Consider the following 22,354-nt stretch of genomic DNA (forward strand, 5'->3'; position numbering starts at 1 on the left):
GGGTCAACCTTCAGCATCTGCATCCTGAATGAATTAGTACCTTTTCATCTGTTCTGGTAAGAAAGAGGAGAGTGCTTGGTGCAGATGCAGTGATAGAGACACTGATCTAATCGAGTTTGACTTCCCACCACCACCCACCGCCACTGTCCATCTGTACAGCACTCCAGCCATGAGCTCTCTCTTTCACACACACACACACACACACATACACACACACACACACACACTCTCTCTCTCTCTTTGAAAATCTACTCTCCAGTCACCTCTGTCTGTGCCACAACATCTGGACAAGTTTCAGGCATACCGAACCCGATGCCAACCTGCCTAATAGCCTATGGAGTCAATTATAAAAGAGAAAATGTTGCAGCCTAATTGTTAATGGCACCATCTGGTTAATGGCACTTTTCAGGGAGAAGACTCCTTACCTGGTCATCAGGGATTTTCAATCCCAACAGCCTCCAAAAGCAATGGAGGAGAACCAAAAGAGAAACAGTTTTTCATACCTAATGAAGTTCCCTTTTAACAGTGCTCATAGTGCATTTTTGTGCTTGTGTGTGTGTGTACGTTCTTTGGTGGCAAAAATGTGTTTCTCAATCTTCATTTCCATGTGAAAGCAACTGGGGGCAGTCAACAAATTAAATGCTGCATTCTATCTAATGGCTTATAACAAATGTTCTCCAGAGCAGTGTCTTTTCAAATATTTTTTTTTCTCTTTTTCCTTTTTTGTCATAAGCCTTGGTTCAAATGTGTTGGGGGGAAATGCCTGTGTCATAACTATTAATTATAGAAGCACGGTTTCAAAACAATGCAAGTTTAAAATGTGGATTTTATGGTGTCATTGTTTGAAGTGTTTCTTCATAACAAAATACCATGGTACAATAATGGTAACAGTAATATCATAGTGCTTTGATACAGTTGAGTCCAAAAGTCTGAGACCACACTGAAAACCTTTCAGGATTTTGAAAAATAAAAATAAAAATAAATAATAAAAAATAATACTACTAATAATAATACTAATAATAATACTAATAATAATATATATATAATAGGTTTTTCAAAACTTTTGACCGGTAGTGTATATATATATATATATATATATATATATATATATATATATATAAAAATACTACCAGTCAAAAGTTTTGAAAAACTTACTGATTCTTTATTATAATTTCTTTTCACATTTTAGAATAATAGTAAAGTCATCAAAACTATGGAATAACATAAATGGAACTATGGGAATTATGCTGTGACTTAAACAAAATCCAGAATAAATCAAAACTGTGCTATATTTTAGCATTTTCAAAGTAGTCACCCTTTGACTAGAATTTGCAGAAATGTACTCTTGATATTTTCTCAATCAGCTTCTTGAGGTATCACCCTGGGATGCTTTTTAAACAGTATTGAAGCAGTTCCCATCTATGTTGGGCACTTATTGGCTGCTTTTCTTTATTATTTGGTCCAAGTCATCAATTTCAAAAACATTTTTTTTAAATTAAATTTTAGTTTTATAATGAAATAAATTAATATGGTGGCACAATTATATTTTTGTCTACAAAACTAATTTCAAACATTTAAGCATACGCCTTCAGATCAAAAGATTTTTAAGATCATAAGAAACATTTCAGTCAAGTGTTTCAAAACTTTTGACTGGTAGTGTGTGTGTGTGTGTGTGTGTGTGTGTGCGTGTGTGTGTATATATATATATATATATATATATATATATATATATAGATAGATAGATAAATTATTATGACATGAAATGAAGACAAAATATGCACTAATCAAATGTCAGCAAGCTTGTGACATTGACCATTTCTTGCTTCCAATTATGCACACAAGATGCCCTTTGAAAAATTCTCTAATCATGCTGGGATAACCTGGATCTTCAGGTTTTTCAACAAACTTGTCAAGCATACTAACTCTAGTGTATGCTGCAATTAACGCTATAGGGGGACATACCAAGGGGGACATACCAAGGGGGACATTGAGGGCAGTGGTAGCTCAGCGGTTAAGGCTCTGGGTTACTGATCAGAAGGTCGGGGGTTCAAGCCCCAGCACCGCCAAGATGCCACTGTTGGGCCCTTGAGCAAGGCCCTTAACCCTATCTGCTCCAGGGGCGCCGTATCATGGCTGACCCTGCACTCTGACCCCAGCCTAGCTGGGATATGTGAAAAAGAAGAATTTCACCATATATGTGCAAAATGTATAATGTGTGATAAATAAAGAAAATTATTATGAAAATTATTAATTATTAATTATACCAAGAACTAATAAATTCATGGTAATTTTTCACTTAAACTTTTCACTCAAATCATTACATTTTAATTTGTAATGAACATGGCATTTTAATTTGTAATGAAAGTTTAGAAACATGCCAAACAAAAGCATTTTCGCTAGTAGTCTAGTGGTCTAGACATTTGGACCACATTGCATATTGAACGATTACCATATTCATATACCACACTATTTACATGTTATTCCAAGATACTTCTAATGTCCAAAAAACAGGGCACTGCCATAGTACCATGTTCAAAATAATATCATGATACTTTTATTTAAGTGTAGAGAGGATGCTGTGTTCACTTTAGCTCCCTGTGTTCTGTAAACTCTCTCTTCCTACTGCAAGGAACAACAGCATAATTTTCTCAGTACAGGTCATGCTTTAACAAATGTGACTGGACAAACAGTGTGTGTTCGTATGCATGTGTGTGTGGAGCTATCTATCCAGACCAGCCAGAAACAACAGAGTGTGAAGGAGATGACAACAGGCATGTAGGAGGAAAGAAAGACAATATTACACAGAAACAGACGGGTAAAGGATCCTGAAAGGAGGAAATGGAGGGACGGGAGGGAAAGAGGGAAAGATGAGGGGGTAGATTGAAAAACACATTTACTTAGCGTTTGGCACACCGCTCACAAATTCAGAACGGCATGAAGGACAATTTGGAGCTGAGAAAGGCAGCGCTCCAAATGAAGGACATTGGCATGAAAATGAAAGGAAGTGTTTGCGTATGTGTGTGTGTGTGTGTGTGTGTGTGTGTGTTGGGAGAAGACTTAATGAGATAATTCCTCCACCTAAAGGTCTCAAACTCAAAACACTTTGCTTGGTGACGTCTATACATGGGCAGTTGATGTGGCATCATGTTTTCTCTGTCCAATCATAAAAAAAAGATATAAAATATTAATTGAATATTGATTGAAATATAAGAACATCTGTATTTTCAGGGTGAATGTGTTTTCATTCAACAATTATCAACTTTCTCTATGTCTCAATTTCATCATTCATGTTTGACTGTATTTATACATTAGATAAATTACATCAAGGGATATAAAGGTCAAATTCTAATTGTTAGCTTTACAGCTATAAAATGGCCATTCAGTTTAAACTGTCCAGTGGTGTGACATGCTAAACTCTCTAAAACTAAAACTCTAAAACTAAAAATCTAACACTACTTTACTACTACTTTAAACAGCTTTATTTTTAATTTATTTTCAAAAATGCATTATAGGCATTGTCCATGCAGCGCATTTGTGGCATAATGTTGATTACCACAAAAAATAATTTCGACTCATTCCTCCTTTTCTTTAAAAAAAGCAAAAATCTAAGTTGCAGTGATGCACTTACAATGTAACCGAATGGGGCCAATTTTTGGTGGGTTTAAAGGCAGAAATGTAAAGCTGCTAAATTTATAAAAGCACTAACATTAATTCTTCTGTTAAAACTCAGGTAATATTTGAGCTGTAAAGTTGCTTAAATTGTCATAGAGTCATTTTAAAGTTTGTTGAAATTATATTATCATGGCAACAAAGTTGTACAATTGGCAATAACTTTACATAGAAAAGGTTAGTAAGCAACTTTATCACACTAAAATCACGTTAACACACATATTGTTTACATCCTGTGCTTATACTTATGAAACACTGAGTGTTTTAACATTTTCGGATTGGCCCCATTCACTTCCACTGTAAGTGCCTCACTGTAACCCAGACTGTTGTTGTTTTATATATATATATAAAAGGAAGGACGAGTCAAAATTAATTTTATGCCACAAATGCTATTGATTGAGCTTAACTTCTATTGAACCTGAAATATTCATCAATTCTCTGTTCTTACATCAGAGTACCATGAGAAAAATCTGTACCATTATTATTTTGACCAGTTCATAAATATGCTGGCACATATGTATGAGTTTTCCGTTTGTGTTTGACCAGAATTCCCTCTTCACTAAGCAAGCCATCCCATTATATGAGATCAAACACAAACTAAAACCTATTCCCACCACAGCAGCACAGCCTGAATCGAGTCTCACTGGTGGAACGCACACTCACATACACCACTCTAATTGAAACAGAAGAGTTGGCAGTGAGCCGTCAGCCATGAGTTGAAACAAATGTGGGTTTTATTTGTTATGGTTTGTAAAGGAAGGGGTTAAAGAGAAAAAGCAGGTGCACTAACGGCCAGCTGACAAATAGCAAGTGGGCTATATGAACCATGAAATGAACAATCAGGCAATAGAATGCAGCAGGCCTTTCAGGACCATGGTCAGCAACAAAAGGCCTGCAACAGCTCGCTGCCTGAGCGATGGTCTTCATGAGGACAGAGAGAGTGAAAGAGAGAGAGAATTGGGGAGTGATAAAGAGAGGATCCCTTTGCAAAGAGATTATGTGGAGTGTTTGGATTTCAAAACGATTATTGAAAGAAAGTATCCCATCATAAAAGTAATCAGAAAGAGTAAACATACTATTCCTGACTGGCTAATGGGAACACTGAATGTTTTAGACTCTGCCTCCAATGCTTCCTAGACCTTTTCTGATGCCTCACCCACCTGTTAAGACTGCCCTGATATATTTTAAAGGTAGAGTTAACCCAAAAATTACAATTATGTCATCATTCCCTCACCTGATATTAGGCAGAATGTCACCATCAGTCACCATTCACTTTATCTTTTTAACTAATGACAGTGAATGGTGACAAAGGGCTAACATTCGGCCTAACATCTCATTTTGTGTTGCACTAAAGAAAGAAAGTCATACAGGGTTGGCTGGGACAACATGAGGGTAAGTAAATAATGACTTTTTTATTTATAGCTGAGCTATCCCTTTGAGCTCATATTTTAAGCTTACATATTTAAGTGCAGTTGTTATTATCATAATTTCGAGTTATGTGCACATGAATGGCCAAGCGAAGTCATATTTACCAGTGGAATTCTCTATGACACTTGAATTGCCGGGTTGTGATGTTGAAAAACCTCAAAGATGAAGTAACACAACCCTGCAGTAGATGCTAGTGAAAGATTTTGACAATTTATTAAATTTTAAAATGCTGTATTTCAATAATACTAGTTGGTGTAGTTACTGTGTTTTGACTTTGTAGGGCAGTATAGTTCATTAACATAAACGACCCTTTTGCTTTATGCAAATTAGTTCTTTATTTGATAGCATGAACAAATAAATCATATATATATATACACTAAAGGTCAAAAGTTTTGAAACACTTGACTGAAATGTTTCTCATGATCTTAAAAATCTTTTGATCTGAAGGCGTATGCTAAAATGTTTGAAATTAGTTTTGTAGACAAAAATATCATTTTAATATATTCATTTATTTAATTACAAAACTAAAATTTAATACAAATAAATAAATAAATAAATAAATAAAACTTGGACCAAATAATAAAGAAAAGCAGCCAATAAGTGCCCAACATAGATGGGAACTCCTTCAATACTGTTTAAAAAGCATCCCAGGGTGATACTTAAAGAAGTTGATTGAGAAAATATCAAGAGTACATTTCTGCAAATTCTAGTCAAAGGGTGACTACTCTGAAGATGCTAAAATATAACACAGTTTTGATTTATTTTGGATTTTGTTTAGTCACAACATAATTCCCATAGTTCAATTTATGTTATTCCATAGTTCTGATGACTTTACTATTATTCTAAAATGTGAAGAAAAAAAAAATTATAATATAGAATGAGTAAGTGTTTCAAAACTTTTGACCGGTAGTGTATATATTGTGTAAAAGTGATGCAGGTGTATTCAGTTTTTCCATACTGAATGCCGAAATGCTGAAGTGAATGCTAAAAATATTGACCATAATGTGTTACATGTGGTGATAACGACTGCCTAACACAGAAGCAGAAGCTTACCATAAATAACATGTTGTAGTGCCCTTGTTGGTTAAATCAGAATTAATTTAAAACGTCTGGCAAAATATGTCTCCTTTATATTTAGTGTTTTCATAATGCCTGTTAATTATCAGTAAAGCATGAGGGGTAAGTTAGTGATCATACATCCATGCTTCTAAGGTGTTTTTATGGACATAATTTAGAGCTCTGGTGCAGTATAAGGTCCTTAACAGTAAAAAGCCATTTGAAGAGTAAAGATAGATGCTGCCCTCACACATGCCCTGTATTTCTGAGTCCTGAACACACAGGCACAGGTTAATACAGTTTATATCACCAATAACAACTATTTGCTCAACCACACACACCTGCATACACCCAGACAGACACACAAATAAACATACACCCACACATGCATGCTCCATCACATTCTCACAATCTCTCTCTCTCTTTCTCTCTCTCTCTGTGTGTGAGGGAATTACGACCATTTCCTTATAACAAGGTGACCTGCGGATGCTAAGCCATGAAATTCACTTAGGGGTGCTGTCTGTGGCACAGTTTGAATTAACGGCAATAAGTTATGATGGTTTGACCACTTCCATTATGTCCTAAAGCTCAGCTCTGTATTACAGCCTCTTGAGACAGATATCCATTTTTTTCCCCCTCGTCTGTGCAAATAGTATTGCTAGCTGACTGTCTTTCAATTTCATTTTAAATTCTTTTACATAAACTCAATTCTCTTTTTATTATGTGAGGACAATATCAGCATGCATCTGAAGTGATTTTCTACACTCGCCTGCATGCATTTGTTGTAATAACATTCCGTTGAAAATGAAAATAAATAAACAAATAAAAATAAGTAACTGATATTTCTAGAGTACAGCCTGATATTGGTTAGCTGCTCAATAGCCAAAAATATGAGGCCAAACAGTGACAAAGCTCGTTTCTTTGCCATATTACTGTACATTTGTGATGCAGCCACTTTGTCTAAAGGTGCTTTGATCAGAAATACACTTACCTATAAAGGCAAAATGCAGTAACTTCAGCAACACTAATACAGGAAATAGCTTCAAATTTACTAGGTTTTAGCATGGATTTTGTAGTTACTGCAATTAATACTCTTTTTAATCTGAATCTAAAAAATAATCTGAGCATACTGTAGTTGATCCAAACCTGTTTGTCACCCATTTTGATTTCAGTCATAGCTCAATATTGACAAAATGTGTAGTTGTTGCATTTTGCCACAGCTCTAGAACATTCCCAATGATTGAACAATATGAATCCATGCCAAGCCTACTTTAATAGAGAAAACACAGGTTCTTAAAGGGATAGTACACATGTATCATCATTTATATTGTAACCATTCATTTTTATTTAAAAACACCTTTTGTGTTGCATGAAAGAATGAAAGTCAATGGTTTGGAAAAAGATGAGAGTAAGTAAATGATGACAGAATTTTCATTTTTGGGTGAACTATCCCTTTACATCATCCTTCCAGACAGTCCAAATTAAAACAACAACAGATCCTTTTTAAAACATCACGAAACAAACAAGTGTGACTAAAATGTTGCTCAGGAATGGCGAAATTATGTCATTGTAATGGTGGTGTATCTGAAAACTCCCTCCCATTAAATTGCACAGCAGATAAAAGTTCTTTGTGAATACAGAGAGTATGAAATCATTCTTAATTACACATTTGTCATAAGAGAAGCATTCAGTCTCCTCTCTGTTTTAATGGCACCTTCTCTGCTCACTGATTAATTCTGCAAAAGCCTCATCCTGATGCCTCTTACATTAGAGAACTTTCCCCACGTCTTTCATGTGCTCGTCCGTTTTCTTTCTTTCCTGCACTGCTCATTTGTGTCTCTGCAACTAAAGAAATGTTTATTCAATGTTCAATTCAATAGTTTCGAACATTGGAAATCTCTAGGGACTAATGGTTTTACAACACGGAAAGCCTTTCATACGTTAACATGGGATAACGAATCAGGCAGAGTTATGCTACAGGAGTTCAATTACTGATATTTATTTCCCATTCCATAGCATACATGCATGTTCCCTCATTAAGGGTGCATATTAAAATTCATCTGTTAACTGGAGTGATGCCTTTCACAAACTACTCCGTAGTCAGTCAAAAACCTGCAGCATAATGGATGTCATTTAGTGGTTTAATTAATGTAATGTTAATCTTTTATTAAATCAGGGGATGTTCTCTCAATTACTCACGCTGACTGTGAGGGATAAATTAATATCTCATTGATATTTAAATGCAAATCTTTTCTGTAAGAGATTTTGCAGATTACACAGATCCCATTGTTCCCAAAATCACATGAAATTGGATTTCGATGAAAGTCAACTGCAAAAACCCAGCCTGAGATTAAAGTTGAGATGGAGCATGTAAGATAAAGCCTACCAGATACCTGCTGTCTCATATCATATCATGAAAAATAAACAACAGAAGGAAATGTTACTTAGAACTCCTGTTTTCCATTACTTTCTCAGTCATGGACCACCCCACATTGTTCTGGCATTTTAGAATATTCTGGTAGATGTTTACTGATATCTGGATTTTAATTTTGGGCTGAGAAGTGTTATAGGCTGTTAATTAGGGACCTTCAGGTACGTCTTAACCGTGTTACATCTGGCCAATGAGCCGCCTGGAGCTGTAGCTAGCGCAGCTGATCAAATTCCCTGCTAGTCTCCTGATGAAAGCATCATTTGTTTTGCATCCCGGCGCTGAAAAACAGGGTTGGCTGTGACTCTCTTTGTGAGCTCAGCATACTGCAATTTATGCTGAATGAAAATGACAGCCACTGAACAGCGGCATAAGCAATTATGGAATTCAGGGGCCGGGCAATCGTGTGTGTTTGAATTACAATCTGCACAACCAAAGATGCTGCATACGTTTCTGCGTTTAATGACATGTGAACTCAACCTGCTTTCAATGTAAAAGTGGTGTTAATGCACTTTCTGGGTAAGACTATCATCCAGTCTCATTATTTCACCTCATACTCTCATAAAAACTGCTGTACACAAGCTGTGAATACAAATGATTTGGTGATATTTCCAAGGCGACAGTCCTGATTCACTTAAGTTAAAGCGGATTTTCATGTTTATTTCCTATCTGGAGAGAGTGGATCTTCTACATCCAGAAGAAGACAAACATCAACTGTTTACTCAATGTAAACAGTCTTTTGTATACCTGTGAGTATGTGCCTTAGAGACTATATCCCAGAGTATGAGAGAGAGACTACAAGATCTATCTCAAAGCAGAGCTCTATTTCACTACTCAATAACTGTAGGGAGATGGAGAATAAAATGTATTCCAGGTTTCTCCAGCTCTCTTTATAGATTAAAGGGTTGGTTTCCCAGGAAAAAGACTAAATCTAGTCTCAAACCTGCTCAACAGAAAATCACAACTGACAGTGCAATTTAACCCGGGACTAGACATAATCTCTATCCGAGAAACCATCGGCAAGAGAACAGCAGTAAATGAAAAACTAAATTTTTGTCTAACCTCTACTTTAACTGAACTTTATAAAAAAATCTAGAAGAAAAATGGCAAGACTACACTGTCAGAAAAAAAGGTACTGTTTTTATTTTATTTGTATTTTTTCTGAGAGTGTATGATCTTAGAATCAACTTAAACCATGTCTACACTGGACGCGAGGGGTGCGTTGCATTTCTTAACATATCTATACGCAGTTGTGCTGATAGTAAAATAATAGGAATAATAATAATAATAATAATAATAATAATAAAAGTACATTTTAACTTTACTTCGGTCTTAAGAAAGCAATGTGCTGAAATGTCTGCTCTTCTTGGTCTGGCTTTTAATTCACTTGCATTTTGCTAGACCTTTGTCCTAGTCTGAATCTCTATTCAGTGTGCGGACAGCAATTTTTGTGTTTTTTGATAAGTTCTTAGGCTCCACGCACCTGAAGTAATACATGTTTGACTGAGCGCAAAAATACTTGCTCATTTACATAATACTTTTTTTATACCTTTATTTTCATCAAAAAGGTATGATACATAATTCTTTGTCCATTTTACTGTTGGTGAAGTCTACCATTGAGATATCAACTGATTGTACCTGCCAACCAAGAAGACCGTAGGTAAGTGCTGCTTTGTTTCACTGCCATCCTGTCTCACTCGCTGTACCTCCAGCCATGACAGCAAGAACACACAGTGTCAGACCCAATCCCTGATTTATAAATCTGTGGTAGTCAGACTTCTGTAAAACCCCAGATGTTATAGGGGAGATAATGCCAATGCCCATCAAGAGCAACCATCTTAACACATGTGAGTGTGTTTAGGGCTGGGCGATATGCAAGAAATAATTTCACAATACTTTTATTAAGTGGTCCAAAAATCGTATATAACCACCTCACCAAATCCAAGCATTTACCGTCTCCAACTTCCTCCACCGGCCCCATTTGCAATCATGCAAGTTTCCGTCTACGACAACAGGTGGAAATTACTAATACAAATTAAAATCTAAAGACAATTATAAATGTAAACATAATAATAATGATGGAAATAATAATAATAATTGAAATATGAATAAAACATTACCTCTAGAATATTCAATACAACCCACATCATTTCTACTTTCATAAAACGGCTACAACAGTTTGTTCACTTCACTGTGCTTAAACAAATATAAAACATGAGTTTTCCTATTAGGTGTATGCCTTATAAATTCCCTTGTGTTCCCCAATTAGTGTTGCCTAATAATTTCCACAGTGTTCTTATCGAATTTGTGTTTGTATTGTGTTTGGTTAATGCATTTAATGCTGCCTAATAATTTTGACAGTGGTCTTACTGAATTTGTGTTTGTATTGTGTTTCGTTAGTGCAGTTAATGCTGGCTAAAGAAAATTAAAAATAGAACTAAATTTTAGGTTCAAGGTGAATGTGTTTTTGTATTATTTTATGACTTTCATATTTGCTTCTTAAACAGTGCTTTCCCTAAGCAAATCATAATGTTGTTTAATGGGGCCTACAAACAGCATAATTTTTCAAAAGAAAACTTTAATTCCATGGCCTGCAAATTAAAATAATTATTTATGGGCTGGATGATGAATACAAGTTAATGTCACGAAGCAATCTATTTTGAATAATTAAAATATTTGTATTTATTTTATTTTTTAATAATGACCGATGTTTCGTCACTCATTATTTTCACCTTAAGGACGTTTCATAATAATGTATTTTCGTGACAAGCTAGGCTATATTTCCTTAATAATACAATTTCGAACATATGTGCTGTTTTTATCTAGTTGCTAAGCTATAGCGTATTCCTTACAAGTCATGTCTGAGTCTTGAGAGTAGGTTATAACTGGAAAATGTTTCATGCTATTCAGAGAACAAGTTGGCAGTGAAAATTGACACATTCAGCCTCTTTAACCTTTAATGCTTTTAGCATTTTAATATTTTGATTAATATAAAAAAACAAACGCATGGGCTACTATTTAATACATTTGGCAACCTACCAGCTCCATGGTTTTGTCATTTCCCAATATGGTTGATTATCGTCTGTCAAGACTGTCGCAACTGGCATCAAGATATTTGTCAGATATTGTTGATATCTGATTAAATGTCCAATTGCCAGCCCTAGTGTGTTTTCACCTGCATGCTTTGTCAGGGCTCCAGACTGTGACTAAAATGGTTGTAAATATGACAACAACAAAAAACAAAAACTTTTTTTCCAATCATCTGCAATAAAATCTAGTCTCCAAAGTCTTGTGGGTGAGTTATTGGTTTAAATCGTTCACACTGTAAGTTAACTGACTCCCACTGAACTGCAAGTCATTTTTTGACTGTTTGTTTGGAACCCTAATCAATGTTTGACCTCTTTTTTTTTTTTTTATTATTTAACATGATACATTAAGTAGAACTTAATCAATAATGTAGCAAGAAACAGCAGTAGAACACAGTCATATGAAACCTTTCCAAACACTAGCTCATCTTCTAACAGAGGTATAATTAGTCACTGAAAAAAGTTGTTTGCCCCAAAAGTCTAATTTTGGGAGCCAATGGCACCCTAGGTAATTTTTAAACTTATTCAGGGGCCACTGTGCCGATTAACCCACCAACTTCAGGCTGCTAAAATCAGCTTCAAACAAAAACAATATGCTACCTTTTTTATCTGGAAATTTCACACAGCATCAATAAATGAATACCTTGCCAAACAAAATGTAAGCTAAATGAAGAGCACGGCATCTCCCTCATTTCTCTATCTCTTTTCGCCATGTTATCAGTCGGCCCCCTGTTCACGACACCAGGCATTGAAAACAGCCATATTGGCTTTACTTAACCACATTAGCCATGAACACAGATTGACAGCACCTCTCTTCTCTGCCTCCACATCAAATAATACAGAGCAAATGGCATTCAATACAGCCTCATAACCACAGAATTGGAGATTCAAAAACAATTTTTGAGCAATAAGTGGAAGACACTGAATGGGATGAAAATGCAAATGTGGATGGCTCTCCTGCACATGTCTTGTTCTAGGCCTCGGCCTGCCTTTAACATTATCCACATTCAATGCATTAAGAGTGTCATACAAAGGCAGAGCATGTTTGCATTTTGTAATTTGTGCCTTTTCATAACTTCCAATATACGAAGAGCTGTTTAGAGGGTTTCTAATGGATGGCAGTGCCCGTAAGCAACGGCAGCAGAAGATCCACTTCGTTTTGAGTAGCGAAGAACACTGATATCTGCACACACCTCTAATTCTGGCACTCAATGGCAATTTCTATGAGCTCATTCATCTATTGCAAATGCTACCATGCTAACTGAGGAAAGACACAGTAAGGGCACCTTCAGACCAGAGAAAGCTATTAAGAAGCGTTCAGATGGATAGGGAATGTGTAAGCTGTTATTTGAGGGTGAGAACCAGGTCAGTTGAAATCAAATGGGAATACAACAAATTAGATTTCTGAAAGCACAACTGGACCCGCCTCTCTAAAATTCTTATTGGTAAACAGATGCCTACGCCAGAGTGTGTTGCAGCAAAACTCAACTTTTGGTGGTAGTGACGGAGCGTCACTTTCACAAACCCTTGTGTGTTTCCTCTCCAGCGCACCATCTGCATTTGAAAACAACGTTTTCTGACACAGCGTATACCTATATTTTGCACGTACAAATGAGCAATTAACAGTGCAAATCATGAAGTATGATTAAACATTATAAAAATGAGAAAAATACATAAAAGTAAAGCAATGCCCTGTCCTAGCCGTTGCTTTAGTTAAAGTCCAAATACAAACAACATTAAGAGGCTCCAATGTAGTGATTATTTGGTTCGTCTAAAGGGTGTCTTATTGATAGGCAGAGAATAGATGACTGAAATGAGCAGATAGCAGCTGCACAACTTTCTCTACACCATCTTTGCAGCCCCCTATTGTAAATAAACACAGATAAAACATCAAGAGAACAATTAAGGCAGTAATTAACGGCAAAGAACAAACAGTGTGGTTAGAGGGGGGCACGGAGCTGATTGAATTAAGCACACAAACAGAAACAAAAGCCGCAACAAAGCATCAGTGTGCTGCTGCTCACCAGCTCCTCTATGTTTAATAAACTGCAGACTACAGACTCCCTGAATGCTAGTCAGCATAATGAATCTGACTTGGGCAGAGGGGTTCTGAAGGGCCACAAAGAGTCTATAGCCTAAGCTTTCACATTCAGCATTCTGGGGTCGCAATGTGTTACAACACAGATAGAGATAGGGAGATACAGAGCAAGAGAGCGAAAGAGAGTGCAAGAGAGAGGGAGAGCCAGCCTGTGCAGAACCCTCCTGTTTAAAAACAATGGTCTAATTACAACATTTATAACCCCAGAATTCTGGAATTGAATTTAGCCCTGACTTAAGAAGTACGCTGGCATTAAAAGACTATTTGATTAGAGCAGCAGTTGTTTCATTTTCAGTGCAGCAGATTGCCGAGCATCTCTATCTGGCTGCGCAATCTGCATTCATTACGGCCTGTAAAAGGATGATCCTCAGCCCGCCGCTGCGAGCGTTCGTGCAGATGTGCACCGCTCTGCATGGCCCCTGCCATTCCCCTACAACACATCCCGCCAGTCACACCAAGCACAGCAGCACCCAGCTGCCAAATTCAGCCTTTTAGACACTCAAAAGGGCCTTGCGGGCCCCCTCCCATTCCCAGCAGCGGCCTTTATCAAAAAGCCCTGATGTTGAGGCGTGAGATGTTTGGCTCTTTTAATGTATATAAATGGGCCACCTGCCCAGCTAGTTGGTGTTTTGGGGGAGGAGGGCTGAGGGACGCTTGCAGATGTAATCTAAGGCTTTCATGTTGGCAGGGGGTTTGTGCATGGCACAATCTCCATCTTCCCCGCAGAGGGAGTGTATTGGGCTCCGTACGGTGCGCAGATGCACCCGCCATCCGGATGAACGCTGCGGTGTCGAGGTGCTGCTGGTGCCGCTCTATGTAGCGAGCTTAGATATCTGTGAAATGAGCTTCCTGTGCAGATCCCTGGACAGCCTGGCCAAATCACAGTACATTAGCCACATTAGCCGCTTGTATAGCAAGACTGTAAATAGACATGCCATATTGAGAGGAAACACTCTGCTTGTGTCACCACATTAGCAATGGCTTGGAATGATTAAAAAAAAAAAAAAAAAAGCTGGGGCTCAATCTCAATATGTTTCTGAATGAGCAAAGAATATCTGTCCTTAGAATATTGCTGCTTTTCTACTGTACTTCCTGCTGTTATGAGTTATGAGAAATTATGATTAATATATCAAAATATATTAATAGCACAATAATAAAAACAAACAATTTATGGGTGAAACTCAAGGAAGTGAAGGATCAAAGAAGGCTATTTATTTCTAATAGGACAGATTACATTTTAAGATAATTTCTTTTTAGTGTGTGAATATTCCATCAGCAACAATACAGAGGTCTAAGTCTTGCTGGTTGTACTATTTTACATAAATTACAGGTGTAATCCTCAAACAATCTCACCAAGCATTGAACAGGACCCCTGCCACATCCCAGACATTTATTCTCTCTTTTCTACCCCCCACCCCCAGGAGAAATCTCTGAGAAATGGTGGGCAGAGGGATGACAGGGAAATGACTTAAAAGCACTTTCACACACAGAATGAGAGAAAATATCAGTTACTCCACAGAAAGACTCAGAAAGAAGTGGAAAAACTAACAAAATAAATAATAGAGTTGAAATAATATTTTTTGTAGATGTTGTTGGCTTGTTTTGTTTTTTTTGGGGGGGGGGGGGGGGGTTGCTTTGTTTACTGTGGTATTAAGTCTTAAGGACATCGTGAAATGTCTTTCTTTTTTTGGTGAACAATTCCATTTACTTTTGTTTGGATTATCCAACAAAAAATAGGCGTTGCTACATGGTTACTTAATATGTAAAAAAATGGGTTGGATTTCCAGCTAAAATTTTGTGATACATACCATAACTGCTATATAAAATTACTTATACCATGATACACGATTTTGGTCATATCACCATTCCTAGATGACACCTGTTTCATGTTTACATGTTTGTATATGTGTGGAAACCAAATAAACTGCATTAATTGCCCTTTAATCACACACCTCAGTATCATAAACACACACTTCTACATACACACACATGGATACACAAATGGCAACGCCCTTGACCACACAGATCTAGCTCCAGTCCTCTAGAGACAGACATTCACCACTCCCACCATCATGTCCCTCAGTCCAGTCTGAAGCACACCGGAAGGGTTAATGTCCCTGTAAGAACACACAGTGTTACATAAGTGCGTGTGTGTATGTGATAAGACTCTATTATGCAAGTTTACACAGTCAGATGCAGAGGCTGGGCTGTACCAAAGAGCTGATATTACACAGCAAAACCTCAAGCAGACTTCCCAGAACACACAGCCAAGATCATTCAGCACACGCCCATTCCCGCTGCTCACACACACACAGGCTGAAACTATCACTTTCACATAGACACTCATATAGACACACATTCACTCAGATGAATGCATACACACACTAATGCTACTGTTAATACAAGTACACACCTGCTCCACCCAATCCCCCCACCACTCCAGCAGAAAAATCAATCTGCATCTCATCCATTACAGTGCTCAAGGATGGGTCAGGATCTCTCCTCCCATCTCTCGCTCTCTCTTTTCCCTGCTCCATCTTTTCTGTTCTTTGTGCAGATACAAACCATCAAAATGTTTATACTGTGCTGCTGTCACTCTGATGAGTTAATTGCAGTCTTTGACTCTTACAGTACAGCAAGCTTAATGACATTAATTAGGAGCATAAAAAAAATCTATGATGAGTGATGAGGAATCTTTACTTTTAAGAAAAAGAAAAGAAAAAGAAAAGAAAAGAACATATCACAACAGAACAGAAAAGAACAAATTAAAAGAAAAAAGAACAGAGTCCATCAGAAAAGAAAGAAAGAATGAAAGAAAGACAGAGCTGTGGCCTTGTAGTAGCAGTAAGCGCTGCAACACATAACACCATAATGCTTCAACACATTGAGCCTTGATGCTCACGCAGGCAAAGTGAGTTTGAGTAAGGCTCATTTGATCTTCCTTTCTCTTCTCCAAATCATTTCCTGTCCTCTCTCTAGGGTACCTTTCAATAAGAGTGGCAAAAAGTATTATACATACAGACAAAACACACACACGCAGACACGTGCACGCACACACACACACACACACACACACACACACACACACACACACACACACAAATACACACAGACACATGTCTTTCTACAGTGCTTATAATGTGTTTAGCTCTGCATTGAATATAAATAAGCAATGAATAATATCCCACAAGCTATTAATAAAACCAGCTTTAATATTAATATCTATACATTTTAAATCAAGGAATGTGAACATTACAAATGCCCAGAGCAAAATTGCTGTAACTATAACATTTCTAAATTGTTGGCATAGGTAAAAGCATAAAAATGATCTTAATATATTAACAGTACTAAGCACATACCCCATACTGGATCAAACATGTATGCAAACAAACAAATATGATCATCTTCTCCAAAGACATTTAAAGAGATAACCCTATAATGAAAATTCTGTAACCATTTGCTCACCTTCAAGTCTATGTTACTTTCTGTTTTCTGTATGAAAAAATAAAAAAATAAAAAATAGAGATGTAAGGCAGAATGTTAGCCTCAGTCACCACTCAATTTCATTGTATGGAAAAAATATGCAATTAAAAGTGAATGACTAACATTACTAACATTCTGCCTAACATCTCTTGTCGTGTTCCATGGAAGAAACATGGTCATCCTTGTTTGGAACAACATGAAGGTGAGTAAATAATGTCAAAAATGTAAAGTTCGGGGGCCTGGGTAGCTCAGCGAGTATTGACGCTGACTACCACCCCTGGAGTTGCGAGTTCGAATCCAGGGTGTGCTGAGTGACTCCAGCCAGGTCTCCTAAGCAAAACAAATCACATGAGGTAACCTCCTCATGGTCACGATTAGGGGTTCTCGCACTAAATGGGGCGCGTGGTAAGTTCTGCGTGGAATGCGGAGGGTAGCATGAGCCTCCCGTACTGTGAGTCTCTGCGGTGTCATGCACAGCGAGCCATGTGATAAGTTGCGTGGACTGACTGTCTCAGAAGTGGAGGCAACTGAGACTTGTCCTCCGCCACCCGGATTAAGGTGAGTAACTGCGCCACCATGAGGACCTACTAAGTAGTGGGATTTAGGCATTCCAAATTGGGAGAAAAGGGGATCAAATAAAAAAAAAGTAATTTTCTGGTGAACTAGTCCTTTAAATCTGTTATAGCATTATTTTTCCTCCAGTGTAGGAGCATTTAAGTAATGGCTTCATGACGGTGACACACAATTACAGTTCCCATTGCAAAATAATTAACCTGCATCATTTCCTCAGCTCAGCGATGGGGGGTGGGGAGCCCAGGTTCCAAGGTAACAGATTTTTGGGTGAAGAAGAAAAGGAAAAAGACATGCATCCATCATAAAAAATAAATAAAAATTCCGCAGCCAATTTCCACAAAGCCGCTAAGCTGATTGAGACACCCAAATCTTTTTCACCAGCTTACATTTATTCCAAAATGGTCATCTCAGCTTCAGTAGCACAGACTTTCACTGCTTCCCATTTCCTGTTTTTGGCAGGTGTGCGGGACACTTGTCAACTTACCTGCACCCGGCCTGATATCTCTATAGTGCAGGGCTGTCCAGATCAGTACACTTTATTTAACTATTCTGTTTTTCTGCTTATTTGTGTTCTTATTTTCCTGAGAAAAAAACAACTCGCCAATCAAATCATAAGCTAAACTCATACTCACACACACACACACACACACACATCCTTACCAAACAAACTCCATTTTGCTAAAGCGACCGCCCCCATCTCATCTTACTGAAGTAGATTAAATTCACACTAGTGCTCATTTTAAACGGAAATTGGATTGATGGAGAAAAGATTACGGAGACAGAGGGCAAGGTGGTGACAGCAGGAGAGAGAGGGGAGGGTGGAGACACCATCAACAAAGCACCTCTGAAGCTAATAGTGTAAATGTTTCTTTTTTGCCACCTGTAGTTTGTTTGGTGTGTGTGTATATGTGCATGTGTTTTCATTCTCCTCCCTGGTCTTTCTCTTTTTTGCCATAGCAGCAAATATCCTGTTGGCGCAGGATGCAGAGTGGTATCTGGCCCTAAAATCGATCAGACTCCCAGGCTAGGGCTTCCATTCATCTCTCACCCATAAAATGTGATTAGCGCTGACTACAGCACTGCAGGGAGATAGGCTGATAGAGACTGACTGTAGCAACAGCGTCCCACAGTTTCATATAGTCTCTCGCTCTTTCTCGCTCACACATTCAATTTTGTCTCTTTTTATATTTCTTTGTAAAGCACTTCCTACTAATAACAGCCCATCTGTATCTCTGTCTTTCTCTCATACCTTCCTCGTCCCTTCGGAATGTGCAATCCTCATGTACAGGTATCTAAGACAAAATACAGTGTGTGTCCCCTCCCTACTTAGTGTTAACTGTCCTCTATCTATTATACAAAAATGACAGCCGTGATGAGGCTTTGACCAGCATTAACAAAACTAAGCAACTACAGCCCAGCCCAGCTCAGCCCAGGCAGCTGGGCCATCCGGCAGACACGCCCTCGGTTCCCAGTTATCACTGTGGCATGTGACCACTGCTTTCGACCAATGACAATGTCCTGAGCTTACAAGTGGATACTGTCTTTCTGCGCAGAGGCATGTGAACAGGGAAGAAAAAATAAAATAGAGCAAGATAGACTTGGACATCAACAACAAGGCCAAGTTTGTCAATTTGACTTTTGTGCAAGGATTTTAACCATGATATAAGAAGTTTCATGGAAAGGACACTACCATTTATTGGATAGTGAGATATAACACACAGTGCTATTTCAGACAATGCAAATGAAAGCAAAAATAACAAATCTGTTTATTAATTTGAGAGATAAGTTGACTCAGTCATAACATCCATAAATTACATTGTGTATAAACCAATCTGTGTGCCTGACTCGTCTACCAAGAGGTCTCTGTAATTTGATTACAGGCATGAACTGGCACTTGAGTGCCATACTTCCCCAGAAAAGTGATTTACATTCATGTAAGCCTGCATGATTTAAGATTCGTTTGGGATATTGATTCTTCTAGGAGCCTAAGATTTCATTTAAAGCACCAATCAGCCAATCTGCTGTGAATTCCCATCAGCATGAGAGATTAATTTATTTGCCTGCTAATTGTCTGCTTTTGGGACAGTGCAGAGTAAGAGTGGGTGACACTTTGGCGAAAGTTTGAAAACCTATTGGCATATCATCGATGTGATAATGACAGGCAGACATCGCTGACCTGCATGTCTATCAATCTTTCATGACATTCTAAACTTTTGGACAGTTTCGTGAAAAGTAATTTGCTTTGTTTGACTTTCACAAAAAAGGGCAATTTGTACTGTAATGTGAATTAAGAAAGTTAAGTCCAAAATATATCCTAACAGCCAAGAAATTTTATTTTGTATTTAAAAAAAAGTACAAAAACAATGTACTCATCAAAGCCCATTTTGTACTTGCATTTGACAATTAGCAAGTGTTCATTTGGACCATGGATACATCTAAACTCAGCAAAAAAAGAAACATCCCTTTTTCAGGACACTGTATTTTAAAGATAATTTTGTACAAATCCAAATAACTTTACAGATCTTTATTGTTAAGGGTTTAAACAATGTTTTTCATGCTTGTTCAATGAACCATAAACAATGAATGAGCATGCACCTGTGGAACGGTTGTTAAGACACTAACAGCTTACAGACGGTAGGCAATTAAGGTCACAGTTATAAAAACTTAGGACACTAAAGAGACCTTTCTACTGACTCTGGAAAAACACCAAAAGAAAGATGCCCAGGGTCCCTGTTCATCTGCGTGAATGTGCCTTAGGCATGCTGCACGGATGCATGAGAACTGCAGATGTGGCCAGGGCAATAAATTGCAATGTCCGTACTGTGAGATGCCAAAGACAGCACTACAGGGAGACAGGAAGGACAGCAAATCTTCCTCGCAGTGGCAGATCATGTGTAACAACACCTGCACAAGATCGGTACATCCGAATATCACACCTGCGGGACAGGTACAGGATGGCAACAACAACTGCCCGAGTTACACCAGGAACGCAAGGTTACACAATCCCTCCATCAGTGCTCAGACTGTCCGCAATAGGCTGAGAGAGGCTGGGCTGAGGGTTTGTGGGCCTGTTGTAAGGCAGGTCCTTACCAGACATCATCAGCAACAATGTTGCCTATGGGCACAAACCCACCTTCGCTGGACCAGACAGGACTGGCAAAAAGTGCTCTTCACTGACGAGTCACGGTATTGTCTCACCAGGGGTGACTCGGACTCGCGTTTATCGTCGAAGGATGAGCGTTACACCGAGGCCTGTACTCTGGAGCGGGATCGTTTTGGAGGTGGAGGGTCCATCATGGTCTGGGGCGGTGTGTCACAGCATCATCGGACTGAGCTTGTTGTCATTGCAGGCAATCTCAACGCTGTGTGTTACAAGGAAGACATCCTCCTCCCTCATGTGGTACTCTTTCTGCAGGTTCATCCTGACATGACCCTCCAGCATGACAATGCTACCAGCCATACTGCTCATTCTGTGCATGATTTCCTGCAAGACAGGAATGTCAGTGTTCTGCCATGGCCAATGAAGAGCCCAGATCTCAATCCCATTGAGCACATCTGGGACCTGTTGGATCGGAGGGTGAGGGCTATGGCCATTCCCCCCAGAAATGTCTAGGAACTTGCAAGTGCCTTGGTGGAAGAGTGGGGTAACATCTCACAGCAAGAACTGGCAAATCTGGTGCAGTTCATGAGGAGGAGATGCACTGCAGTACTTAATGCAGCTGGTGGCCACACCAGACACTGACCATTACTTTTGATTTTGACCGCCCCCCGCCCCCCTTTGTTCAGTGACACATTATTCAATTTCTGTTAGTCACATGTCTGTGAAACTTGTTCAGTTTATGTCATAGTTGTTGAATCTTTTTATGTTCATACGAATATTTACACGTTAATTTTGCTGAAAATAAAAGCAGTTGAAATTGAGAGGACGTTTCTTTTTTTGCTGAGTTTATATGCAAGTGTATCTATGGTCCACATTATATGTATGATACAGTATAGTAGCCATAAAATTAATTGCACACTCTTGGAAACCTGAATCACACTTAAAAATTTAGGAATTTCATAGCATTAGATTTCTTTGGTATTCTACAATTATGTTTAACCAAATGGTCCCAACTGGTCTAATTTTTTAGTTTATTTGCTTGATAAGTGTGTATGTGCTATAATTATGAAAAATAAATGCTATTTAGTTTAATATTTTGTTATATAATGCAAAGACATTCATACAATTTTAAGTGTGGCTTAAGAGTCCCAATACTTTTGGGGGCCACTGTAAGTCTATAGAGAAGTTTATTTTAGCTGTACATGGAAGTTTCTGCACTGATCTGGACTCACCTGAGTCTCTCGAACATTTTCCACAGTGAAGTTAAACCAAACCCTAAACCGTGGGTTACACGTGTCCGGCCTGATGAAGAGATCAAACTCAAATTCACTGATGTAGTCAACACGTCCTAAGTTTCCTATAGAGAGACAGTAACAGAGAAAGACACACAGAAAGAAGAGAGTTTTTATTCTTTCATTCAGTTACATTCAGGT

The 22,354-nt window shown here is 38.1% G+C and overlaps 1 protein-coding gene across 1 annotated transcript in view; it reads right to left on the reverse strand.

Moving 5' to 3' along the window:
- The window catches only part of LOC127415255 (cytosolic carboxypeptidase 6-like), a 594,524-nt gene that overhangs the window by 505,393 nt on the left and 66,777 nt on the right, over positions 1-22,354 (reverse strand). Inside the window, exon 3 of the mRNA XM_051653931.1 lies at positions 22,154-22,278. Coding sequence (XP_051509891.1) covers positions 22,154-22,278 — 125 coding nt within the window. The remainder of the gene's footprint in view (positions 1-22,153; positions 22,279-22,354) is intronic.

Source organism: Myxocyprinus asiaticus, chromosome 24 (assembly GCF_019703515.2).
Source record: "Myxocyprinus asiaticus isolate MX2 ecotype Aquarium Trade chromosome 24, UBuf_Myxa_2, whole genome shotgun sequence".
NCBI lineage: Eukaryota > Metazoa > Chordata > Actinopteri > Cypriniformes > Catostomidae > Myxocyprinus > Myxocyprinus asiaticus.